Raw genomic sequence first — 21319 nt, 5'->3', positions numbered from 1 at the left:
ACAACTTTCCACACCCCTCATCAGGCCTGTCCCACCCAGCCTTACTCTGCCCCTCCCCAAACTCATCTCCTGGCCCCATCACTGAGCTCCAAACTGGTCTTTGAATTCTAGGGGACCACGTGTCCCCTTGGGCCTCAACACCTTTATTCACGCTGTCCCTCTGCCCACAATGCCCTTCCCTGCTCCACTCCCTGGGGCCTTAACTCAAGTGTCAGTTCCTCTTGCAAGACTTCCACGTCTTCCCCCTTTGGGTTAAATACCCTGATTCCTGGCCTTCACCAAGATGTAATTTTACCCTTATTTGTGATTATTTGATTCAAACCTGCTTCTCCTTCCAGTCAGCCTGTAAGCACCCCAAGAGCAGGGCCTCACCCAGTGCCTAACACGGTGTCTGCACAAAGGAGGAGTGTTAATGCCTATTTGTCAAATGAATGCACACATGAACGAATGAATTCTTATACCTATTCCTGACTTTTAAGCCTTCCATCTAGGTCTGAGTTAGCATATTCTGGGAATTAGAAGGCACCATCCTTCCCACCCACCCCAACCCCACCCAGGATAGGCATGCTTTCTGCAGCATCCCTGACCAGGACCTCCAGCAGTCACTTGCATTCCTCCTGTGATGGTGAGCTCACTCTCTATTTTGTGACAGCCCATTTTATGATGGATGGTCCTTTAGAGAGCACTTTATTGTGGGTGGGTTGAAATCCATGTCTGTGCCTGCAGCTTTCTCTCTCAGGTCCCAGGTCTGCCCTGTCTGCCTACCCAAACTCAGATCTTCAAGCCCCACTCCGGCTCTTCTCTTCCTCCAATCTGAGTAGTCGCAGTTATGTCAGCTCAGAGAGTAGAGACCAGTCCTCTTGGGCCTCTCCTCCCTTCTCCATACTTCCCAGTTTCTTACTGACCCCTTGAAAACTGGGGTCCTGAGCGGAGCCCAGCACTTCAGATGACTTCTGAGCAAAGTTTCACTAACATGTCCAGTTCCTGACCTGGGAAAGGGGGCCTACCCTGCTCAGGCATCCCTATGCTCATCCATGTTGGCAACAACCCAGGCAGCCCCTCTTCTCCTCTCCCACAAGCAGCCTTCATTTTGCTGCATAAACTTGGGCACGGCCCCTTGTCTTTCTGGGCCCTAACGCTTCCACATGTACAATAGGAAGAGTTCCTCTGAGCAGGAAGAGGAGCCCTGGGCTGACTGTCCCTCACTCTGTTATAATAGCCATCAGAACTCCAGAAGAGTAAGATTCTGACCAGGGCCAGCTTCACGGGCAGGTCACCCGTGCAGTCACACAGAGCCCACTGTTTAGACGGGCCCCATGCTTGGTTGAATGCTTGCTGTCACCATCCTGAAATCCTTAATGATTTTGAACAGGGGATCTCACGCTGTCATTTTGCACTGGGCCCTGAAAATTCTGTCCTGATCCTAGACGGATATGTCTAGATGATGCTGTTCGGCCCTGGCTAATGTGGTGACCCAAGGGAGGGACAGGTTGAATAGATAAGACCTTGATTCTGCTCACCTTCTGGGGGCCACATGTCCTTGCACACTTAGGGGGCCCCTAGGAAATGTCGGAGGATCAAACCCCATCAGGGCTTTCTGCATAGCTCCTTGGTGCTGAACCCCCCTGTTGAAAGGAAACCCATCTTCCCTGGGCTTCCCAACCCAGAGCCCCATCCTTCGCCAAATGCTTCAACACACTCCCGCTCCCAGTTTACTGATGGCTCCTCAAATGCCACCCTCCTTGGGTAGCTGTGAAATGTCTGCCAGTCTTTGAGGTGGGGGGAAGGAACGCCTGATGCATTTAAAATGCCAAGGGGGCCTCAGCTATAATAAATGGATCAGGGCTCTTGGATCCTGATGCACACAAACCAACTGATAAAAAGACACTTTAGAATCAACTGGAGTATTTTGCATATGAACTAGGTGTTAGATAATACCCAGAAATCTGTGTTGATTGTGTTAGACGTGATAGTGGCATATTATGTAAGAAAACGTTCACATGTTTTAGAGCTGCATGGTGAAGTATGTAGGGGTAAAATGACATGATGTTTGAAATTTGTTTTAAAATACTTTAGCACAAAAAGGAAGGGAGGAAATGAAATAAGTGTGACAAAATCTTGATAATGATTGATGCTGGGTGATGGGTATATAGTCGTTTACTCTACAATTCTACTTTTGTGTATGTTTGAAACTTCTCGTTAAAATCAAGGGGGGGGGGTAGGAGGACGTCAGGAGAATGTGAAAAGTTCCCTAGAACGTTCCCGAAGATGTCCCTACTTCACCTCTTTAAGTACTTTCTCTCACGGCAGACTCAGGCTAACTCCCCAATTGTATGCAGACTCGTGTATGTGCATATGTGCATTTTCCCCGGGGAAAAACATCCACAGCTTTCATCGGAGACTTAGAGGGTCGTGACCCCTCCCACCAAAAGATGAAGGACCCGCTACCTTACGCATGGAACCCTGTTTGAAGTCAGGTTGCCCCCTCACCAGAAGCTGGTCACTGCGGAGTGCCCCACAGGCCGGTGTGGCTGTCCTGGGGTCCGCCCTCTGCTCCTCGGATCCTTTTTCTCCACCTGGGGTCGCGGGGCTGTCCACGCGGCCGCGGGGAGGACTAGGCGTGCGGGCCGCTAGGCCGCGGGTCTCGCCGGGGACTCGCGCACCTGGCGATTCCCCGACGCTCGCCCAGCCGCGCCCTCGGCACCCACCCCGCCGGTCCCGGCCCGTCCACCTCCCGCTTGGGGCGGCAATTTGTCTCCTTTTGAACCCCCCGCCCCCGACGGGTTTCCCCCTTTGATTCGCGGCCCGGAGTCTCCCCCCGCTTTGAAATGCAAACCCGCCTCGGCGGGGGCCGCGGGCGGCCGGAGCTATAAAACGCCTGGGTGGGGCGGCCGGCGGCCGGGCCTGCGAGTTCAGGTGAGCTGCGGCTCGTCGGGGCGGCCGGCACGGCGGCTCCAGGGCCCAGCATGCGCGGGGCGCCCCGCGGCCACCATGTACGTGGGCTATGTGCTGGACAAGGATTCTCCCGTGTACCCCGGCCCCGCCCGGCCCGCGGGTCTCGGCCTGGGCCCGCAAGCCTACGGCCCCCCGCCCCCGCCCCCTGGGCCCCCGCAGTACCCCGACTTCGCAGGCTACTCCCACGTGGAGCCGGCCCCCGCGCCCCCTGCGGCCTGGAGCGCGCCTTTCTCCGGGCCCAAGGACGACTGGGCCGCAGCCTACGGCCCGGGCCCCGCGGCCCCCGCCGCCAGCCCAGCCCCGCTGGCATTCGGGCCCCCCCCAGACTTTAGCCCGGTGCCCGCGCCCCCTGGGGCTGGCCCGGGCCTCCTGGCGCAGCCCCTCGGCGGCCCGGGCGCCCCGTCCTCGCCCGGAGCGCAAAGGCGGACGCCCTACGAGTGGATGCGGCGCAGCGTGGCGGCCGGAGGCGGCGGTGGCAGCGGTAAGGACCCCTCTCTCGCCCTGCGCCTCCGGACGGCTCCCCTGGGCACCGGCAGGTGCTAGCGCGAGGCCCCGGCCGCCCCCTGTCTGACCTCTGCCCTGGCCCTGCCTGGGTTCCGGGAGCGTGGCCTCCCTGGCCACTGTCGCCCTGGGGGGCTGTTCTCTCAGCTTCCCGCTCTTGAATCCCAGCCCGCCGCAGCCTTAGTAACCACAACCCGTCTGTCCGTATAGACAGGGCAACTGACCCGGAGAAGCGAAGAAACGCACCTTGTTGTGCGGCAAGGCCCGAACTAGAACGCAGATCGCTGACTTTTATCCCAGGACTCTTGTAGCAACACTGGCCTGGTCGCCATCCGTTTCTTCCAGCCCTATCCCAGCCCCAAGCAGAGGCTGCAAACCCACCCCACCAGGGACAACGCGTGATCGTGTGAACATGGGCAGGTCACTTTCCTTTCCAGGTCTCAGTCTCCCCATCCGGACAGTGAAGAGTTTGGCGGGTCACATCCCGTGGACTGAAAAAGAGTCCTCTTTGGTTAGATGGGGGGGGGGGGGGTTCCCTACCTTACGGTCTTAGGGCCCTTCCTGAACTCTTGACCCTGGGGGAGGGGAGAGCAGGAACAGTTGGGAAGGTGGCTGCTGTTTGGCTCCGGAGCCTGCGAACCTCCTGCCCCCAGGCAGGCCTCTCTGATCCACCCTCTTCAAAGGCAGGGGAGGGGGCAGGACAAAAGCCCAGCTTTAATGAGGGGCGGCCTGACCTCCTTTATAGGCCCCCCTTTGTCATGTAACAGGCTGCGCCCTGGCTCGCTAGTGACTCCTGTTGGCCGGAAAGTGAACAGGATACCCCGTGGTTCCGACTGTGTCGGGCCTGTCCTGACAAAGGCCACCTGGCCTTGGGGGCGGGAAGGTGGCCTGCCCACCCTTTGATGTCCGGCCCCTCCTCCCCTTCCCCCAGCTGGGAGCCACCCTGAGACTTCCCCCACCTCCTCTCTCTCTTCACCCCCATGTCCCACACATGCCCGGCTCACTCTGGGGACAGATGCTGGGGAGGGTTGATCAGTAGTTACAGGTCTGGCTGTAACCGGACCACCGTCTTGGGAGTGAGTCCCAGGAACACAGGACCTCCTCTCTGCCTCCAGAGGCCTCAGAGGACTGGGGTTTATGCCCGCGCTCTGCCACTTGTTTCTGTGACCTTAGCTAAATGATAACAGCTAACATTTATGGAACACTTACTAATGGACCAGGCACTGACCTAAGGTCTTGCATGTATTAACTCATTTAATTCTCATAACATTGGCGTAGGTACTGTTATCACCCCCATGTTTAAGATGCAGAAACTATGGCGTAGAGGTGAAATACTTGCGCAAGACCACATAACCAGTAAAAGGTGTGGCGGGAACTGGAGCCCTGGGACATTGACCCCCAAGCCTGTGCGCTAACCCTCTACAGCTTCCCTGAAATCAGGCGTCTTTTCCGGGTCTCAGTTTTACCATCTGTGACGTGAGAGGGAAGGGTCTTGTGCCTTTTGTTTGAGTTACAAAAGGACCCCTTTGAAAAATCTGGTGGAAAGAACAAATCTTCTCCCTAGAAAAAAGTGGTGCCTATGTGGCAGACGTTTTCAGGTTTCTAGAGGCCCCCAGAAGCTTCATCCATAAACCCTGCCTGAGATGGTATGAGAGGAGATGTCTGGGGCCTGTGGCTCTGTGTCTGTTCCCTGGAGAAGGAAGCCGGCTTTTCCTGCTCCTCTGTTCCACGTGTTGTTGCTTCCAGCTTGTTGGGAATTTTGGAGATGGAGGGGGAGATTCCCCAGGGGTGGGGACTGGCAGAGAGGCCATCACTGTGTGAGGGGGAGAGTGTGGTCCAGGGGGGTCAGAAGACTGGTGGGAGCGCTGGAGGAGCTTCCAGGCTGTGTGATGTCGGGCAAATTGCCTCTCCTCTCTGGGCACAGGAGCTGCGAGCCCAGCTCAGCCTCTAGTCTAAAGAATCATTCGGAAACTATTGTCCTCAGGCAGATAGGGGGACTAGGAGTAACTGCCCAAAGGCAAAAAACCTTTCCCCCTTTACTCCCAGAAAGTAGAAGAAAGGGCCAAGGTGGGTCTGCAGGCTCTGGAGGAGAGTGACTGCCCCAGGAGGCAGGTTAGATCATTCTGCCAGGATGCAGGAGCCTTGGCCTTCTTGGAGCCAGAAGCTGCTGCCTGTCTGCCTTGGGGGCCTCTGACTCTGACCAGTGCTTCTGGGACGGTACAGACCCTCCCTGAGAGGCCAAGCCCCTCCCCGCTTTAGCCCCAGTTTCTCCTTCTGGGCAATGAAGATCCAGGGTCTGCAGGGGTGTTTTCGTGTAATGCTGTTGCCTGGGATGGCAGAGGGAAGGTCGGTGCATGCCATCCACGCCCCAGAAATGTCACTGGCCGCCAGGTCTTATGGTACCCTTCTTGGCCAGCCCATTCGTCCTCCCTCTGAGCCTCTAGCATTCTAGAACATCTGAACTGGACAGTTAGAGACCAGACATACGAGTAGGGAACCGAAGCCCAGAGCCTGTAAGAAATGTTCTAGTTTCACACAAGTGGAGGCTGGGCTGGGAGGGATGCTGGATGAGTCAGTTAAAAATTTTGCCATGGTTTCCCACCATATTTAGGGCAAAATCTACATTCCTTCCTGAGGTTTGCAAGAGCATAGAGCATCAGCACCTGGCCCTTGCCTACCTCCCTGACTTCACCCCAGACCACTCCCCTTGACCACCAAGCTCTAGCCACTCCAGCCTTCGTTTAGTTTCTCAGACGTGTCACGTCCTACTGCAGGTCTGTGTATATGCTGTTCTCTCTTCCCAGAAACCTCTTTCCCCTGACTCTTTGCAAGCCTAACTTCTTCTCACCCTTCAGGTCTCAGCTTAAGGGTCACCTCCTGAGAGAAGTCCTCCATGATTTCCCAAGGAAGGCTCCCCTTATACCCACTGATAATCTTTGCCGTGTTTCTTTCAAAGCGCTAACCTTGGTTTCAATTTACTCACTTATTTGTGTGTTTGTATGTTGTCTATTCCACCGCCCACCCACCAAAGCAAACTTACACCCGTGAGGTCCAGAGTCATGTCTATTTGACCCATCACTAAATTCCAGGCACCCAGCCCAGTGCGTGGCGTTTAGTAGGTACTCAGTACCTTTGAGGAATGAATGAACAGGGCAGGCATGAGGAGTAGTAAGACCCCTCTGGGAGAAGAGGGGAGAGACGAGATCTCAGCTTTGACATAGGTTCCTGAGGTCCCAACCCTGGAGTTGGAACCCACGACTGTCCAGTAGAGCAGTTCACGCCGATGGTGGAAGCCTGGTTGCCCCTGTCTCCCCACTGGGAGTGTCCTCCATCCTCCCGTGGGGGACAGTGTAGCTGAGGCTGGGACGAAGACGCCAGCCTTTTCCTAAGGAGGGGGCAGTGAAAATGGGGAAGATGAGGGAGAGGCTGTTATGTTGTCCATAAACAAAATATTAACCAGTTCTGAGTGATTGCTGTCGCTGGCCTGATGCCATGATGGGAACTGACTACGAGGGGTTCTATTTTTTTGTCTTCCCACTTTGCCTCTATAAATATCGGCGTTTTCATTGGAAGAGTTATAAATGATCCTTCTGTGGAAGGCTCAGCCTCCAATTCCTCGTGAATAAACAGTCCTTCAGAGGGTAATGGCCCACATGAGTAGGAGATGTTCACTCAGATGCTGAAGCTCCTGCAGCAGGATTTAGATCTTGGTCCAACCACTTCAGCTTTCAGATGGAGAAACTGAGGCCCATGGAGGGGATGAACCCTCCTCTCCCCACCACATTCCAGACTCTGTCCCTTGGCCCAGTGCCACAGCCGCCAACCTGGCCCCTCACCTCCAGCCTCTCTCTGATGCCCCAGCTGTCATCTAAACCATTACCAAATGTACCTTCTTAAGGCATATCCCCTGCTCAAGAGCCTTCCATGGCTCCCCACTGCCATGGAATTGCCGTTTCATTTCATGCCGTTTCGTTGCTATAAAATCCGGCCCTGTTTCTGTGGCCTTCAGAGGAGCCCTCCTGAAAACTGGCCTCAACCCACTATTGTAGCCACTCTCCCACTAGTTTGCCTGGATACAGAGATGCTGACTGGGGACAGTGAAGAGCAGGGCTTGACAGCCTCAGGCCTGGGGTTGAATTTCTGTTAGAAGCTGCATTAGCATCAGGCAAGTTTACCTCAGCGTCTTCCACTGAGCATTAGGATAGTAATAGGATTGTCCTTTGAATCAGGAACGCCTATAAAACACAGCCCTGAGCCTAGCACAGAGTAGGTGCACACAGTAGGTGCTCAGTGCACGGGTGCCTGTGACCATCTCTGCCAGTCCTTAGCAGGTGCATGCAAGCACACACCCACACTCCCTGCCTCTCCAGTCTGGGCCCCTCAGCCTGAACTACCCGCCCTTCCTTCTCATATATCTTCACCAGTTCAGATGCTGCTCCTTTCCAAGGCCACCTCCTCTAGGAAGCCCTCTTCGGTTCCCTTCCCTCCGAGCACTGTATCAGGCCCTTGTTTTAACAACATTTACCATTGACTGTCTTATTTATCCTTGCCGTCTACCATGTTATCCCCTCAAAGACCAGTCCTAATCAGTCCCATTCTTCTCAGGCCTGGCTCATAGTAGGAGCTCACAATAAAGCTGCTAACTGTGGCATTGGCTAAGTCCTTACCGTGTGCCAGGCACTGTGCCAAGAGCTTTGCATGGGTGAGCTCACCTCAGCCTCAGAACTACTCTAAGAGGTGTGAGGATCTATTATTAGCCTCATTTCACAGATAAAATTCATGAGGCTCCGAGAGGGTCAGGTGGCTTGCCCAAGCTCACACAGCTGGGATGCAGCAGCACTGGGTTCAAGAACAAACTCTGCAGCCTAAGAGCATTTATCAAATAAAACAACACCCTGGGCACGGGAGACCCCCTCCCCCTGTGCGTCCCAGTCCAGGTGAGGAAAAAGGAGGCCAGTCTGGGAAGAGCTCTAAGAGGCTAGAGGTGGGGTGGGCACAGCAGGGGCCGGGCTGTTTAAAACTGGTTCTCCATGCAGAAGCTCCGTTTGACACCTCGTCTCTCAGATGTAGCTGGGAAGGGGAATGACCCAGTTAGAAGGTGGCAGAAGGCTTTTTTTGGTTGGGTGTTCTTTTCCCCCGCTTTGCCGGATGCTGCTGTTGCGAGCTTGGGGAATCGTGAAGGTCCGAAACAGCTTTGTTAGCGGCAGGCTCTGGCTTGTCAGTAGGAAGTTATCTTGATGGGCTGGCCCCTCCGGCTTCTGTCCTGGAGCTCCTGGGATCTGGAAACAACATTTTTGTCTGGAGTCAGGTCCATCATCGTGTTAAGTGGTGTTAACTCAAGCCACACTCACTCTTCAAGCTTGTAGGAGGCGCATAGATCCCTCTGCAGCAACAGAGAGAGGGAGCGGGCGTTAGTAAGAGCCAAGATTGATGCTCCAGGCTCAGCACCCTCCAGTGATTTCCTGTTGCTCTTGAAATCAAATCCGAACCCCTCACCCAGGGCTCAGAGCTCTGCTAGTCTCTCCAGCCTCGTCGTGTGCCTTTCTTGTTCATTCATTCAGGCAGCAGGCACACAGTTATAGTCTCTAAGTGTCTCTTCTAGGTGCTGGGGATTCCGGCCAGAACAAGGCAGACAGGGTACCCTCAAGGAGCTGGGTCTGTCTGCCCCTTACTCTGCTACTCTCTGCCTTAGGGCCTTTGCACATGCTCTTCTCCCTTCCTGGAATATTCTTCCTCATTGGTGACAAGGAAACCTCCTTCTCAACTTTCAGGTCTTGGTTTAAATGTCACCTCTTCCAGGAGACCTCCCCAAGCCAAATAAAGCGGGTCCCTCTACCCCATCCCTGACACTTAATCTAGCTCTCAGCTCTGTGCTTGCTTTCCTTCATAGTAATCCCAGTTTGCAATCATTTCATTCGTTTGTTTTTAGTCTGCCCCCCCACCCCATGAAGAGGGGAATGAACTATTTAACTGAGCGTCTAGCACAGTAACAATAATGTGAACTGGCATCTACTGGTTGCTCAGCGTGTGCTCGGCAGATTTCAGATGCAGGTATTTCTGCACATTTCTGTGTTAGACTAGTGCCTTTGACTAAGGCTGTGGGAGCGGTGGAGCTGGACGGAAGGATGTCCTTTGGAGGCTGAGCCGAGCAGCTGATGGATTGGATGTGGGGAGCGGGGGAAGTACACATCGGCTTTTATCTGAGTGGCTGGAGGATGGGGGGCCGTTTCTGAGATGAGGAAGACCAGGAGGCACACCTTCAACAAGGATTCATCAAGAGCTCTCTGTGTGTCAGGTGCTGTTACAGGACTGGGTGAGCAAGATGGCATGGTCCCTACCATCGCGGGGCATACCGGGAACGAGGCTCTGTGGGGAGGGGGTTTGCCAAGGTCCCACAGTGAGCTAGAAATGGGCTGAAGTCCAGAGCCTCTCCCTGAGCCTCCACCCGGAATGTGAGACTTTGGGACCCACGCCTGCAGACGGTCAGGCAGGGACTTCACTTCCAGACTAGAGGAGGCTGGCCAGGGTAGGGCAGAGGCCTGGGAACTCCACCAGGAAACAGCTCAGCAAGGCCTCGAGCCCAGGAGAAGACTTGAAGGGACGCAGTTGCTGTTTGCAGGTCTTAGGAGGGCTGATCTGGACCCCATTATTTTTGGTGCCCCTGTGGAAAAACCTAGGGAGAATATAAATGGGTGGTAGATACAAGAACAGGCCACTTTGCAGACAGTACAAGCACAGTCTGGTAGGTATGCTCTGCAGGGGTGGGCATCTGGTCCTTGAGGGGAGTTTGGTCCAGCAGGGTTGTCCAGTAGAAATTTCTGTGATGTTGGAAATGCTCTCTGTCTGGCTGTCCAGTGTGCTAGCCACTACTGCGTGTGTCCATCAAGCACCTGAAATATGGCTAGTGTGACTAAAGAACCGAGTTTTTAAATCTACTTAATTAATTTAAATTTAAATAGCCACGTGTGGCCAATAGCTATGCTATGGGACAGCACAGGAAAATCCCTCTCAAGAGTTCCTAGAATGATAATCCTTTTCGGATGGGCTCCGTATTCCCTATCGAGGAATCTCTCCTGTCTCTTTTGTCTTGGCTGTCATCTTCATCTTTACCTTCTTCTCTAGCATCATCATCATCATCGCAGCTAGCTTTGATTAATAATTACCTTGTTAGATAGATGAGCACATCTGATCTGCACAGCTGCCGTGTATAAAGGAGGCGTTCACGTCCTCATTCTACGGATGAGTCTACTGGCATTGGAAGAGCTTCAGTGACTTGCTCGGGTTCACACGGCTGGCACATGGCCAGGCTGGGTTAGAGCCATGGGGTCTGTCTGACACTGAAGTTTCTTTCCTCTTCACTGCCTCCCGTGACCAAGTCAGTTGTGGACCTTCGGGAAGGGGGCAGGGCAGGGGGTGATGCAAAGGAGGCCTGGGGGGGAGGAGAGTGCAGTGATGACTGAAGGCTGAGACTTGGAGGGAGGTGACAGTGGGCAAGGGAAGCTTGCCTAAGGTTGCAGGGCTCCTGCCTGTGGCTGCCCAGGCTGTCCTCCCCAGACCCCCACTCCAGGTCAGCTTCACCCCTGCTCCAGGGCTTGCGTGAGGACCCGTGACAGAGCAGCCTGGGACTGGCAAATCACCCAGCACAGGGATCCAATCGTGGTCCAACAGAAAGCCTCATGGCCCAGGAGGGACATCCACCTGTCATCCAACTGGCGAGGTCAGGGCTGCCGCAGCAGAGGTCCTACCTCCCAGAGGCACAGATGGGGAAACAGGCCCAAACTGAACATCACATGTCCATCTGGTGGCCTGGCCACGTCTCCTCACACCCGGGCCAGTGTGTTCTTTGCCTTGCGGCTCCCCGTCAGGTGGCATTCCTCCCTCTCCCAGGGGATCCCTCCAACATCTGCTTCTGCAGATAACTCCATTCTCCTTGACATCTCCATAGCCCTTTGCCCTTTACAAACTGCTTTCACCTCCAAAGCCCAAAGAAGCTCAGTCACTTCAAGTCCTTCAGCTAAAGATGGTCAGACCTGGGCCCAGGTCCTTAAGGGGCTCAGAGCTGCACAGAACTTCAGACTCTACGGGGCCCTTGGAGCTGACGCCCTAACCCTTTCTAATACACAAGAGAAACTGAGATCCAGAGAGGACAAGGGACTTATTCAAGACTGCACAGTTGGCATAGAGCTGCGACCAGGACTTACTGACTCTAGCTGATGGTTCAGAATCTCCCAGTGGGCTTGTGAAAGATGGCTTGAAGGTCAGGATGCAGGAAATCTAGGCTAGAGCTTGGGAATATGTATTTTTAACAAGCTTCGGTGCACGCATGTGTGCATACGTGTGTGCACACGCACATATGTGTGTGTATATTGGGGAGGGGATTTTGATGCACAGCCAGTTGGGGCTGGACCACACAGGGAGGGGTCATGGAGAGTTTGGGGCTGGATTTGTGTTCCAGGCAGTGAGGGCCAGAGCTGGCCATGTCATCCCCCAGGGCCACAAACCCAGCAGGAAGAGGGCAAAGGAAGTGCTGACCCAGAGGCCGCTTGATTTTCCCGGAGCCACCCACCCCACCCTGGGGGCAGAGGCTGAACTCTGTCCTTGCCTGGCCCAGGCTGGATGGGGAGGCCCCACTGCAGGCCGCCATGGTTCCTGTTCCTTTCTTCCAGCTGGACAGGGGACGCTCAGACAGAAATCGCTCTTAGAATTCTTTCAGCAACAATAACAAACGCAATCAGAGAATCAACAAACACTGGGAGCGTCATGTCTCCACGTTGGAAGGGACCTTATAAATAAACAGTCTCGTCCAACACACCAGCAGTGCCCAGATCCACTTCCCAGCCTGCCTGCCATATGGCTATCCCCTCACGATTGGAAATGAATAAGATCTACCCTTCCCCACACACCTACCACGTGCTACATACTGTGGTAGGCCATCCCTCTCAAGGGCTCCCCTGTACACCCAAGGTTTGGAGATAATCATGGGAGGCCTCACACTGTGCGGTAGGTTCTAGTGCTGTTACTGAAGCTGGACGGTCCTGGGTTTGAATCCCACCTGCCGAATGTGTGCATCCCTCTGAGCCTCAGTTTTCCCCTCTGTAAAATAGGGAAAACAGGTTGCACAACTTCATAGGTTGTTGAGAGATGCATGCAAAGTGCCTGACACATGGACAGGTTGGCCATTGTTAGAATAATAATTATCTCCCTTTTATAGAGACAAAGAATGAGGCTCAGAGAGGTGAGGTGACTGTCCTACATCACCCAGCCAGTGAGAAGATGCACGACACAGCCCCAGAGGTCTGCTGGCCCAAACCACCATGTGTCAGGGGCACCTGGAAAGCTATTCGAGTATCAAATCCCTGAGCCCCATTTCAGCCCCACTGAATCCAGATTTCTGGGCTAGAGTCTGTGCTTTTATAAAGCTCCCCAGGCAGCTCTGAGGCTGCTGGCCAGGCGTTTGGAACCATTGGCCTGTTGTTTCCCAGGGCCTCCACTGAGCCCACTTTCGGGGATGGGGAATTTGCTACCTCCATGGCAGCCTCGTGCACATGGATGAGCTGGTCCTCACGTCCCAAAGCCAGAGCAGAGGGAAAGCCTCTCATCTGGGTGAGTTATCCAAGGCTGTCCCCTGCCGTGCTCACCCCTGAAGAGCCCGGGGGCTCCCCACCCTCTCGCACTGGCGTCTGGCCCAGAGGGTTATTCGTTAGGTGGCTGGGAGCGGCCGGACCCCATCAGACACCTGTTGCAGGAGCCCGGACTTCCCTCTTCGCCCCAGCGTCCCGGGGGCCTGTAAATCATTCACCCCGGGCCCTCCCCGCCCCACCGCTCTCACGCACGCCCTGCCCCCTCCCTCCTGGGCTCCCGTTGGCACAGGTGCTCACAGGAGGGGGAAGGGAGGGCAGCTCGGGGCGTCGGGAGTTCTGGCCCAGAGCTGGGACGGGAGCCCAGGACTCCCGACTGTCATTAAAAATACACATTCACATCTGCACGTGGTAAAAATTTAAACTTCCTGGAGACTCCTACCCGCTGCCCCTCAGCCTCCAGTTCCCTGTCCAGAGGCAGCCCCTGTTATCGGCTCCTCGTATATTCTCTCAGAAAGAACTCTATGGTGCACAAACAAGTATGAGTGTGAGTGTGTTTATATCCGCCCCCCCGTTTATATACAAAAATAGCAACATACATTCTATTCACAGCAGTCTATGTCTTGCTTGTTTTTTTACTTAACAATGTATCTTAAAAATTGCTCCATATTGGTGCATGTGAAGCTTTACCGTTTCTTTTTCTTTTTTTTTGAGGAAGATTAGCCCTGAGCTAACTACTGCCAGTCCTCCTCTTTTTTGCTGGGGAAGCCTGACCCTGAGCTAACATCCGTGCCCATCTTCCTCTGCTTTATATGTGGGACGCCTACCACAGCATGGCTTGCCAAGCGCTGCCATGTCTGCACCTGGGATTCGAACCGGTGAACCCCGGGCTGCCAAGAAGCAAACTTGACCACTGCACCACCGGGCCAGCCCCTATGGCTTCTTTTTAAGGACCGTGTAATGCTTCCTACATGGATTACCATCTCTTATTTAACCAGGTCCCCACCTGGAGGCATGTACCTTGTTTTCAGTCTTGTGTTGTGTGAAACAGCTACAGCTTTGGCATTTATCTCTGAGATCAGTTCCTGGAAGTGGGATTAACGGGTCCAAGGGGATGTGCATGTGAAGTGCGTCTAGATGTCACCAAGTTTGGCTGCAAGGAGGATGTGCCAGTTATCACTCCCCGGACAGCAGATGGGATTCCCTGGTTCCTGGACCGCACGGCGTGATCTCACATGCCTTGTTCCTCAGCAGAGACATTTTCTTAGCAGCGAAATTGTGTGCTTTGAGTAGCTCCACAGATAGAAGTCGGCCAGTGGGTTCCACCCACCCGGAGAGGGGGTGACAGGGCCTGTGGACTGGGTCTTCATTACAGTCTTGCTAATATGCAGCCACAGCGCTATCTCCCATCTAGTCTCTCCCTCCGCCTCCCACCCCCCAGCCCCTGGGAACAGCCAGGCTGCAGGTGGAGACACCCGAGGCCAGGTTCACACCACTACTAAGCAGGATGGCCCTCAGCAAGGGCCCTTCCTGAGCCTCCACTTCCCCATTATGAAACGGGCCTGAGGGATCCCCGCCTGCTCACCAGAAAGGATGGGAGTGAGACCCGGCTGCCTGAGGGGAAGGGGGTCTTCCAATCACTGCTTGTAATATCGTTGACTGAGGCGGAGGCAGGCAGCAAGCCTCAGGCCCTGACCTCAGGCTATGAGTCTTCTGGGCATTTTCTTTCTTTCTTTCTTTTTTTTAAAGTTGGCCCTGAGCTAACATCTGTTGCCAGTCTTCCTCTTTTTTTTTTTCTCTCCAAAGCCCCCAAGTTCATAGTTGTATATTTTAGTTGTCAGTGCCTCTGGTTGTGGCATGTGGGATGCTGCCTCAGCATGGCCTGATGAGCGGTGCCGTGTCTGCACCCAGGATCCAAACCAGCACAACCCTGTGCTGACGAAGCAGAGTGCACGAACTTAACCACTCAGCCACCGGGCCGGGCCCTTCTGGGCATTTTCAAGGGCCCCGAGCCTACGGAGCTCTCAGGGGTCTGCCCTAACCATGGTCTGGCCCCTCCCTTCCCAGAAGTACAAGTAGATGGGTGGTCTCCTGTTTGCACTTCTGCTGCCAACACTTAGGGGGCTCCATGGTGGGCTCCATGGACCCCAAACCTGACGGGGTGAGGAGCTGTGCACGAGAGCAGGGAGCAAGAGCTCTAGAGCAGGTGACAGGGCCTTGGGCAAGTCCATCTTGCCTGGTGCTTCAGTAACCCTGACAATACAGGGAGTCTGGACCAGAAAGACTCACAAGGCCTCTCTTGTCTGGACCTCCAGCAGCTGTGTAACCACTCTGAACCTCAGTCTCTTCATCTATAAAATGGGAAGAGACTAAACTTCCTTGGCTCCTTCTGGCTTAAGCCCAGCAAACCCAGTAGGGCTGTGGATTCAGAGCTCTGCTGGCTCTGGTAGTGTTTTTGAATTTTCTAGGCCAAGGAGGGACGCCATCTGGAGCCAAGGCCTCAGCAACCACTCCCATGTCCCTTTCCTGGGCCAGGCCTGGCTGAGGACCGAGGTTGTCCCGTGCTGCGTGGGGCAGCAGGCTGAGGTCAGCGGCTGTGGAAGCGTCCAGTGCGGTTCTGCCGCTCTGGCAGGAAACCCGAGGAAAGGAGCCCAGGAACGTCTGTTGTCTCCTGTTCTCCACACAGCCATTTGGCTCCCGGGGAGCCGGGTGGCTGTCCTGCCAAGCTGCGTGGGCTTGGTGGAGGGAGCGGGGCTGGAACAGGATAGGGGGGTGGGTAGCGCAGGGCCCGAGCTGCAACCCAGGGAGGTGAAGGCCAGCGATCGAGGGGGACACTCGGGTGAAGTGGGAGGGGCCGATGGTCACTTGGAGACCCGCCGTGCCCCCATGGGACGCGTGTGTGGGTCCCAAAGTGCTTGCGTGTGCCTCCTATTTATAGCTTCGTGCTCAGCTTCTTACGAAAGGAAACTGCTGTTTAGTCAGGCCCCCACACTAGCCCAGGCCAAGCATGACTCTTAATACTCTCTCCAGACAGCCCTGTGATCCTGGTCCCCAAAAGAGCGCTGACATTAACCCCAGAAGATCCTCTCGTCCAGTTCCTGGCCCCAGGCTGAGCCCTGTGCAGAAGCCAAGCCCCTGCCTTCTCTCTCCTGGGTTACTGCAGGTCTCTGCGCTTCCCCCGTCCTCCCGCCAATCTGTTCTCCATGCAGCAGCCAGAGTAATATTAAAACCTACGTCAGACCTCCTGTCTCCTCTGCTCAGGCTCCCATCCCGGACTGTGAACCCACAGTCCTTTCCATGGCTTGTACAACCTGCCCCCTCCCCTGGCTCACTGGGCCCTAGCTGCCCCAGCCTCCTCACTGCTCCTCACCCACATCAGACCTCAGGCATGCTCCTGCCTCAGGGCCTTTGCACATGCTGTTCCTCTTCTCTGGAGCCCCCTCCCCAGATATCTGCATGGCTCTCCCCTCACCTCCTTTAGATCTTTGTTCAAATTCCCCTTCTCAGTAAGGCCTTCATAGACCACTCTATTTAAAATCGCAGCACCTCTCCTCCCTAAATTCCCCATCCTCCTTCCCTGCCTTCTTTTCTCTGAAATACTTATCATCAATTAACATATCAAATACTTTCCATATTTACTTTATTTTCGCCTATCTCCCTCCACTAGAACCCAAGCCTCACGAGGACACGGAGTTTTTGTTTGGCTCACTGCTGTGCCCTAGCGCTTGGCTCACGGCAGGGGCAGAGGAAACATCTGTGGCCCAGCCCAGTCGCTGCGGCTCTGTGCCTCGGCTCAGGCGAGAGTGTGGGCGGCTCCGGGCAGCCCAGCCCCAGCCCCCGGCGCAGCCCCAGCTCAGGGCTTGGTGTCCAGGGCCAGGGCCTTGTGCGTACTGGCAGGTTCTAGGGGGCCGCCCGTGGTCTTGGTCCTTTTTGTCTGACTTTGGGGCCAGCAGCTGCCAGACATTCGACAAGAATTGAGGAGCATACCCCCCAGGACAGATCCGGCAAGCTCCCTGCGTCCGCCTCTGCCTGTGGTGGCTCTTCCTGCTCTCTTCTCATGCCTCATGCGTCTCAAGCTACCCTTACCTGCCAGGTTCCCTTGCTCTCTCTGCTGTTCATCCCTGTGGTCTGAGGATCCCTGAATTAGAACCACCTGGGAGCTAGCTGAAAATGCAGATTCTAGGGGCCGGCCCATGGCCAAGTGGTTAAAGTTATGCATGGTCCGCTTTGGCAGCCTGGGTTCGTAGGTTCGACTCTTGGGCCTGGTCCTATCGAGAGCCATGCTGTGGCAGATACAATACATATACAAATTGGAGGAATATGGTCACAGATGTTTGCTCAGGGCAAATCTTCCTCACCAAAAAAAAAAAAAAAAAAAAGCAGATTCCACCCCATGCTTTCTGATTCACACTGTCAGGGATGCCCTAGAAGCTGTGTTTTTCACAAGCTCCCCAAGTGTCTGTTGTGCAGCCACGTCCTGGAGCTGCTGGGTTAGAGTTGCTGGAGCTGGTGATCAGAGTAGGTCAGAACATCTGGACTGAAATTCCCAACTCCATCAGCAGTTTGCTGTGTAACCCTGAGCAAGTTACTTCCCCTCCCTGAGCCCCAACACCTCCCAAAATGAGCATGAGAGCATTATTTGCCTTCTAAGCTGGGAGTCTCCGAGCCTGAGCCTGGGGGAATGATTGTCACCCTGGGGCTGGAGTGTACGTCCCTCCCAACTCAGGGTCCTCCTTCAGGGGCCTGGATTGCTCTTTCTCCCCGGGGCCCCGCCTGGGCCTTTTGCAAGGTCCCCGTCCCCATTCATCTCCCCTCTTGGCCCCTCTACTTCTCAGGTAAGACCCGGACCAAGGACAAGTACCGCGTGGTCTACACTGACCACCAGCGCCTGGAGCTGGAGAAGGAGTTTCACTACAGCCGCTACATCACCATCCGGCGGAAATCAGAGCTGGCGGCCAATCTGGGGCTCACTGAACGGCAGGTGTGTGGGCCCCCAACCTCAGCCACAGGAGCAGTGCTGGGATCCTGGCCTCTAGGCTGCCAGGCAGATTATAGAGCTCAGTTGAGGGAGTAGAACAGAGAGGTTGAGTCTCCTGGCCGTGGTCACACAGCACAGCAGAAACCGAGCTGCTGCCAAATCTCCCCCCACAACAAAACCCATTATCCCTGACCCTCACTGGGGGATAGGGAGATTTGATTGGCTATGGGCTACAGTAGGGCACGGTCAGTGCTGTGAGAGGTCTGAGTGCTATTTAATCCAGAGAAGGGAGCACTCTCCAGAGGAGGGAGAATAGGGAAGGCTTCCTGGAGGAGGGGTGTTAGAGCCTGGCCTCGGAAGATGGAGAAGAAGGTTGTAGAGAAAATTGTCATGAGGGTAGGGGCGCAAGTTCCAGAGCAGGGGAATGTATCCAGGGCCCGTGACTGGTCTCGGTGGCCGGAGCAGGAGGGAGGCCACAAACGCCATATCGAGAAACGGGCTCCACTGTCCTCCCTCCCTTCATCTCGCTCTGTGTCATGTGGTCTCCTCATCTCCGTTCTCCGATCCCACAGGTGAAGATCTGGTTCCAAAACCGGCGGGCAAAGGAGCGCAAAGTGAACAAGAAGAAGCAGCAGCAGGAGCAGCAGCCCCCACCGCCCCCACCGCCAGCCCCCGAAGTCACCCCCGCCCCAGCTGGGCCACCCCTGGGGACCCTGTGCCCCAGCTCTGCCGGCCTCCTGGGCGCCTCCTCCCCGATGCCCGTGAAGGAGGAGTACCTGCCGTAGCCCCAGCCTACCCCTGGGCAGGGACTCAGGTGCTGGGAATGTGGCTCCTGTGGGGGCCCAGGAGGCCTGCGCTGATTCCCAGCCCTGCCACTGACCTTCTGGGTCACCTCGGCCCAGTCACGCACCCAGCCCCTGCATCCCCGTGGCCCATCTGAGCAGCGAGCCTGTTGGATAAGGACCTTTGCCAGCTCCTGTGTTCTGGGCCTCAGGGGGATGAGGGAGCCCAGAGGGGAGGTTGCAGTCCTCAGAGGGCTGGGTGAGGGGGCCCCACCTCCTCCTCTGTGGGTTCAAGGGTGGGAGCCCACTGTAGGGACCAGACTGACCCTGGAGAAAGGAGACGGAGCTGAGCGAAGATGGAATGCCTGCAGACCGTGACCTGAGGGGGAGGAAAGCGGTCAGCTTCCACCTGCCTCTTCCTGAAGGCTCGCCTCTCGCTGCCCCATCACAGCACACCCTGGACCCTCTCCAGGCTGGACGCAGAGCACAACGCCCACCCGATGGGCCTGAGGGAGGGGCTCTGACGACTGGCCCCTCTGGGCTGCAGCCATCTCCCCTCACTGTCTTCTCAGCGGGGCTTCCAGATTGGGGGGAGGTCCCGGGAGGGGGAGCGAGGGGTGGCGTCCACCCTGCTGAATTTCTGCCACCCCAGCAGGTGTCCCTCAGGGCCCGGGGAGCCCCGGAGGACTTTCTCAGGACCAAGCAGAGCTCACAGTGGGCCAGTGTTGTACATAAAGTGGGATCTGTTGGATGCAGCTTTGAGAATAAATTTTTTTTCTCTTTTTAAAAATGTATAAAAATGATTGTATGTAGCATTAGTGAAAAACGTTGAAGCATAAATCAGCTCACCCGTCCCTCGCTCATGGTCCCATCCATCTCTGTAGGCCTGCAACGAGGTCACCTTTAAAATGCATTTGAAAGATCAAAACAGGACATCGTTAGAGTGAGTCTATGAGGCTGCAAAATCGCAAATCCATTTTGTAAGCAGAATCATCAGACTCAATATATCAGGCTTTTGAATTTTTTGAACACTTTCAGCTCAAGTTTTTCTTTTTTTTTCCATTTTATTTACTTATTTATTTATTTATTTATTGAGGAAGATTAGCCCTGAGCTAACATCTGCTGCCAATCCTCCTCTTTTTGCTGAGGAAGACCGGCCCTGAGCTAATATCTGTGCCCATCTTCCTCTACTTTATATGTGGGATGCCTACCACAGCATGGCTTGCCAAGCGGTGCCATGTCCGCACCCGGGATCCAAACCGGTGAACCCCGGGCCGCCAAAGCAGAACGCACGCACTTAACCACTGTGCCACCGGGCTGACCCCTCAAGTTTTTCTTTTAACAGGTGACATTCGTTGGGCACCCCCATGCGCTAGGCATGGCCGGGCCTGGGGAATGCACAGTCTTTGTCCCCCAAAAGTTCTCAGTCTGAGCTGTGCTCTGGGCATCGGGAAAAGACAGCATCCCAGGAGTCCAGAGCGGGCTCCCAGCTGATCTTGGAGGGTCCCGAAGGCTTCCTGGAGGAGGTGATGTTTAAACTGAGGCCTAAAGAACTAGTAGGTGCTGTCATGCCAATAAGGGAAGAATGGTAAAAAAGAAGATGAACAATAGGAACTTAAAGTAGGGTTTTTTTAAACTCCTGAGAAAAGTTGCTGTTCTCAACTCCCTTCCAGAGGTGGGCAGGCGTCTGCTACCTGGGGCCTTCTCTCCCTAGAGGACTCCGGTGCCAGCTGCCTGCCCCTCTGTTTACTGTTCTGGGAGGTGGCCCAGCCATAAAAAGTGTGCACAGCCCGCCTGTCTGCCCTTTGCTCCTGGGGCACATGACAGCAATGCACGAGGTGGATCCGGTCCCCACACAAGCCCCTGAGGGCACCTCTCTCTCTCCTCCTACTGGTGGCCTGGGAGACACCCTGGCTTCACCGAGGACACTGGACATCTAAGGCATGGGAACCAGATGGTACCAGGGGAAAGGACTAAGCTTCCAGGAGCAGAGGAAGTGGGTTGGTGGAAGGGTGGCCAGCAGAGAGTGAATATTCTGATCTTCAAAGACATTTGCTGTGTGACCCTGGGGTAACTGCATCCCCTCTCTGAGCCTCGTTTTCCCATCTGTAAAACTGGGCAGTTCATTTACCAAAAAGAAACTGCTCTGGGCAAGTAAGTTTGGGAAATCCTGCAGACTCCCCTTCAGGAGTCACAGTGGTGCATTAGCACATCAAAGCCTCTGACAAGTGTCACAGCAAAGAAACCCCTTGAGTTTCCTTTAATCCAGCATTCCCCATGCTTTGCTACCCAGGCGCCCCCTGCCAGCACTTACCAGCACCCCACTGAACACCGCAGAGTCTGGAGTGTGGGGATGCTGTGGGCTGGAGGGCCACACTTCAGCTGTGACACAAGGTTCGGTAGCAGATCTTGTTGTCAGATGCCCTGAGCTCCAGCCTGACGACTTCCAAGCTGTGAGACTTCGGGCAAGTTACTTAGCTTCTCTGAGCCTCTCCTCCTCATTTGTCAAGTGGAAATAAAGTACT

General features: G+C 55.1%; 1 protein-coding gene across 1 annotated transcript; it reads left to right on the top strand.

Moving 5' to 3' along the window:
• The first annotated feature begins 2884 nt into the window (after positions 1-2884).
• Positions 2885-19583, top strand: CDX1 (caudal type homeobox 1). Its single transcript, XM_014852675.3, has 3 exons — positions 2885-3436; positions 17870-18015; positions 18585-19583. The coding sequence occupies exons 1-3, from the start codon at positions 2992-2994 to the stop codon at positions 18795-18797; spliced, it is 804 nt and encodes a 267-aa protein (XP_014708161.2). The 5' UTR covers positions 2885-2991; the 3' UTR covers positions 18798-19583.
• Positions 19584-21319: the final 1736 nt, after the last annotated feature.

Source organism: Equus asinus, chromosome 9 (genome assembly GCF_041296235.1).
Source record: "Equus asinus isolate D_3611 breed Donkey chromosome 9, EquAss-T2T_v2, whole genome shotgun sequence".
In the NCBI taxonomy this organism is placed as follows: domain Eukaryota; kingdom Metazoa; phylum Chordata; class Mammalia; order Perissodactyla; family Equidae; genus Equus; species Equus asinus.
This window is presented reverse-complemented; position numbering and strand designations above follow the sequence as displayed.

What these genes read in the sequence shown, in the direction of transcription:
- CDX1 (XM_014852675.3), top strand. Translation starts at nt 2,992, where the DNA reads ATGTACGTGGGCTATGTGCTGGACAAGGATTCTCCCGTGTACCCCGGC. An exon ending in CGGAGGCGGCGGTGGCAGCG is followed by an intron (nt 3,437 to 17,869) that starts GTAAGGACCCCT and finishes TCTACTTCTCAG; the next exon opens with GTAAGACCCGGACCAAGGAC. An exon ending in TGGGGCTCACTGAACGGCAG is followed by an intron (nt 18,016 to 18,584) that starts GTGTGTGGGCCC and finishes CCGATCCCACAG; the next exon opens with GTGAAGATCTGGTTCCAAAA.